The sequence below is a fragment of the Humulus lupulus genome, chromosome X (assembly GCF_963169125.1).
Source record: "Humulus lupulus chromosome X, drHumLupu1.1, whole genome shotgun sequence".
Lineage (NCBI taxonomy): Eukaryota > Viridiplantae > Streptophyta > Magnoliopsida > Rosales > Cannabaceae > Humulus > Humulus lupulus.
The window spans coordinates 74,820,901-74,825,868 of NC_084802.1; the positions used below are offsets into that span (position 1 = coordinate 74,820,901).

The 4,968-nt window shown below is 30.3% G+C and overlaps 1 protein-coding gene across 1 annotated transcript; it reads left to right on the forward strand.

The window, feature by feature from the left end:
• Positions 1–446: 446 nt before the first annotated feature.
• Positions 447–1,145, forward strand: LOC133805962 (putative receptor-like protein kinase At3g47110). The gene is made up of 2 exons (XM_062244106.1): positions 447–561; positions 850–1,145. Exons 1-2 carry the CDS (start codon positions 447–449, stop codon positions 1,143–1,145), a joined length of 411 nt encoding a protein of 136 aa, XP_062100090.1.
• Positions 1,146–4,968: the final 3,823 nt, after the last annotated feature.

The following is a 4,968-nucleotide window of genomic DNA, read 5'->3' on the forward strand; positions in this document are numbered from 1 at the left end:
TTCACACTTGGTTCACATTTTCGCGATTTAGGTCACTGCGTTCACACTTTGTTCACTCATTATTCACACTTTGTTCACACATGATTCATACTTGGTTCAGACTTGGTTCACGAGTACTTAACACATAATTCACATTTGGTTCACATTTGGTTCACATATGATTCACACTTGGTTCACACATACTTCACACTGGGTTCACACACAGTTCACACACGTTTCACACTTGGTTCACACATGATTCACACATGCTTGCTTCACACATGCTTGCTTCACACATTTATTTCTTATTTCTTTTGGCTAATTTTACCTAATAACCTTTGGATTTTGAACCTTTTGTCATATGTTATACATGTCAAACACATATAAATATTGTGGTGTTATATAATGGATCGTGGGAACAAGTTTTGAACGAAGGCTGGTCATTTAGTGCTAAACAAAGCAAGGGTATGAAGGTGCCAAAGACTATCACTTACAATAGTCTTGTTGATCAATTGTATACTTTAATCGAAGCTGACAAGTCTCGTATTGATCTTGACTTAAATGTAATCTATCATTTTGGAAGTAAAGTATCCCTCCATCTTTGATTAGTAATGATGATGATGTTGCTTTTTTTCTTGATGAGATAGGAGCATCTATCAATCATCGGACACCCCTATGTCAATTGGTTATATTCCCCCAGGTACACCGTTAACTGTATCCTTTATAACTCAAATATGCTTTTCTTATAAATTAGGATTATTTAGATCAGTAGCATTTTATTTAAGCATGGAGCATTTGTTTTTAGTCAAAAAAAACTTATAATAAAGAATACTGTGATAATGTAACAATTTGAGTTGTAATGTGAAACAGAATATGGACAGGGGATTGAAGTATCAGTTAAAGGAGATGTATATAGCTTTGGTGTAATTCTTCTTGAGATGATATCCAGAAAGAGACCCACAAGTAGTTTGTTTCAAGATGGGCTTGATCTGAGGAAATGGATACTTTCTTGCTGCCCAAACAACATTTCTGATATTATTGACATCACTCTAAAAAAGCAGGCCACCATAGAAGGCTTAGTTTGCAGTGTAGAGAGGCTTGAGGAATGTTGCAGTAGTTTGCTTCATGTGGCATTGTCATGCACAGAAGACAACCCTCATCAATGACCTCTGATGTCTTCGGTTGTAAATATGCTGCTGAATATTTTAAAGGAACTGTGATTTGAAGCTTCAAATAGAAATAAAGAGTTACAATTGTCAGAAGAATGAAGGAAAGTCACACAGCTTTATAGAGGCAATAGATGTCAGTTACAGAGTTTTTCAATCAATGTTAGAGGAATTTATATAAAAAAATTTCAAAGGGTTAAACGTATATGATCAGAAAGGATTAAGTTGTCTGTGAATTTGTGACTTATGTTGGGAATGATTCATTCAAGTCTTTGTAATGTAAATTGTTTTCATCTTCCTTCTTGGTTCTTGGCTCTGTTTTTGCTATCAAAATAAATGAAACAGAAACTTGCCTGCTCTAGGCATGTATTGCTTAAATTCTGTCTACACTGATTTAAGTTTTAAAAAAGGGAGGGCAAAGTGATACTTGAAAAGAACATAGTAGTATTCCACTAAGTTTTCTTTACTATTACAAAAAACAATTCATTGAAGTGTTCCAACTAAAATCGATATATTTGGTCATTAAAGTAAAAAAAAAAAACAATTGATTATTATTGTTAGTTGGATGCTTATCAAAGAAACAATAACCACTTTGAGGATTTTCTTTGAAAACTACATTACTCAGTTCAATTTAACATTAATATAATATAAAGAGAATTTCTACATCACTCAAAATTAGCTAAGTGTTAAACCAATAACAGGTAAAAGCATGTATGCCTACTTCATTAAGAAAGACCAACAGTACAGTACAAAGATCAAGACCAGCAGCTATTGGTGCTGGTTGAAATAGTGACATAGGCTGCTATCACGTATCAACTAGTGTATCTGTCATATAATTATGATAGAAAATTTTGGTATCTAATCAAATCCAAAGTGTCTAGTAGTAGATGAGAATTAATGAAGTGGCTTCAAGTCCCATGGTCATTTCAAATCTTAGTCACAATAAAGAGAAATAAATCAACTATAAAAAAAATGCGTCTCAAGAAATTAAAGACTAATTGTGTCAAAATCTCTTCAAAGACTAATTACAGGCCATTAAAGATAATATCATTTCTTTTTCTTTCTTTCTAGGAAGTCAAAGGTATACTCAAATAAGCAAATATGCATATATATATATATAGACAGAGTATTGCTATGTAGCACTAGTGCTACTATTATTATTGGTCCGATGATTGATAGATGTTCCTATCTCATCAAGAAAAAAGCAACATCATCATCATTACTAATCAAAGATGGAGGGATACCTTTACTTCCAAAATGATAGATTACATTTAAGTCAAGATCAATACGAGACTTGTCAACTTCGATTAAAGTATACAATTGATCAACAAGAATATTGTAAGTGATAGTCTTTGGCACATTCATACCCTTGCTTTGTTTAGCACTAAATGACCAACCTTCGTTTAAAACTTGTTCCCACGATCCATTATATAACACCACAATATTTATATGTGTTTGACCTGTATAACATATGACAAAAGGTTCGAAATCCAAAGGTTATTAGGTAAAACTAGCCAAAAGAAATAAGAAATAAATGTGTGAAGAAAGCATGTGTGAACCAAGTGTGAAACGTGTGTGAACCGTGTGTGAACTGTGTGTGAACCCAGTGTGAAGTATGTGTGAACCAAGTGTGAATCATATGTGAACCAAATGTGAATCATGTGTTAAGTACTCGTGAACCAAGTCTGAACCAAGTATGAATCATGTGTGAACAAAGTGTGAATAATGTGTGAACAAAGTGTGAACGCAGTGACCTAATTCGCGAAAATGTGAACAACAAAGTGTGAATAATGTGTGAATAAAGTGTGAACACAGTGACCTAAATCGCGAAAATCATTCGAAAATTCGTCATCTCAACATAAAATTATTTCTTTTCATAGATTTTTTAGTGTATAGTAGTTCCAAAATTCCATTTAAACTATTACACAAGACACCCATAACCTATAAATAAAAAAAAAACTTACTCATTATCAAATCAAATGTTCAAACTTCTTCAAGTTTGTGAGAATCTTCAATCTTCTTCAACTTGGGTGAGAAGAAAAAAAAATTATGATAGATTACATCATTTTCCAAAGCTTCGTGAGAAGAAAATTTGTGATGATTCTCTTTGATAATGATTTGAGAGAGAGGGAGAAGGAAGAGTGTTTATTCTCTTTATGAGAGAGAAGGAAGAGAGAGAAGGGGCTGAAGACGAAATGGGAAGGGAAAAAATGGGAGGAAGAAGTCTAATGTTAATAAGGGTAAGCTAGTCTTTTCACATGGGTATAATGTTAAAAACATGATAAACATTAATATGGGGTTGGAGTTAGTATTATCCTATAAGATAGGGTCATTTTATGGAGTTCCCCTTTTGCAACAGTGAAAAGCAAAGCACCGAAAACGAACAAGGCATATAATTTGTCAAAGGACTTTTCTGCAGGTAAAAAAAAGTTTTGCTAGGATTAAATTAAGGGTGTAAGGGTAGGTAATTATTTGTTACATGTGGTTTTGCAAAATATTATTTTGGTATTTGTATTTACAATAATGCTTATTTGGTACTTTGTATTTTGAAATCGTACATATTTGGTACCATGTATTATAAAATCGTACATATTTGATACCCTAACTCAAATTTAATTAATAAAATTTTACAAATTTAATCAAAATACTCTCAATTATATAAGTTTCAAATTTATATTTAATTACTTAATTACATATAACTAATGACAGCTTGGTCATATTGACAAAATTTTATCTATCAAATCCAAGTCTATGGTACCAAATATGTATGATTTTAAAATATAAGGTATCATGTGAGCATTATTGAAAATAGAGAGTACAAAAATGATACTTTGCAAAATCATAGGATACCAAATGAATAAATTCCCTTAAATTAAACATCATTTTTGCTAGTGCTGCTTAAAAGCATCCGCAGAACCCTTAATATATTTTTTTTAAATAAAAAAATATTATTTCAAAATAAATAAAATCTTATATAAACCTTTTTAAATTGTACTGTATTTAAAATAAATATTAGATATTATTAAAAAAAAACTAATAATAAAAGGTTTGTTCTTGTACTACAAATATAATAATAAGTTTATTGTAGTTCTATAAATATAATAATATAAATAAATATTAAATTTAACTGGTGGGAGAATCATCATTAACTGGAGTATCTTCAATCGGAGGACATTGGCTTGATTCAGCAGGAAAATTAGGAGGTCTAGCACTTGAAATCCTGGTACGAACTACTGTAGCTGCTGATAACTATATGCATGTACATCTTCGAATGATGAAGTTTGCTACTAAGAATAACTTTTGGATCTTTCTCACTAAAGCTCGTACTAGAGAACTGAAATTTCGTATTTTATGATTATAATTTTTTTATTTAGTTAACTAAATTAATTAAATGTGGAACAAATAAGTTGGTATAGTAAATCAGTATTATTTTGTAGCTATAGACTAATGACATGTTTGACATTATTTTTTATTTTTTGTTTTCAAAATTGAGAATAGAAAACAGTTTTTGTAGTTTTTAAAAAATATGTTTTTTGTTAATGTTTTCTAAAATTAATTTTTTAGTTTTTTTTTAAATTTAAATTTAAATATAAAATTAATAAATATATTTACAAAGAGAAAAATCTTTTGAAAATTTGTAATAAATAATTAGATAAAATAATGTAAAAGAAAAAGTGATGAATAATAAGGAGAGAAATTTTGAGGAAGAAAAATTGAGAAGAGAGAAATTGATGCAAGAAAAAATGATAAAGAAAATGATAAGAGAAAAATGACGACAGAGAGAAAATGATAAGAGAAAATTGACGATATAGGAAGTGATAAG

Coding starts and splice junctions, on each gene's coding strand:
- LOC133805962 (XM_062244106.1), top strand. CDS start 447: ATGAAGGTGCCAAAGACTATCACTTACAATAGTCTTGTTGATCAATTG. Junction 562..849: donor TGTAATCTATCATTTTGGAA/GTAAAGTATCCC, acceptor AATGTGAAACAG/AATATGGACAGGGGATTGAA.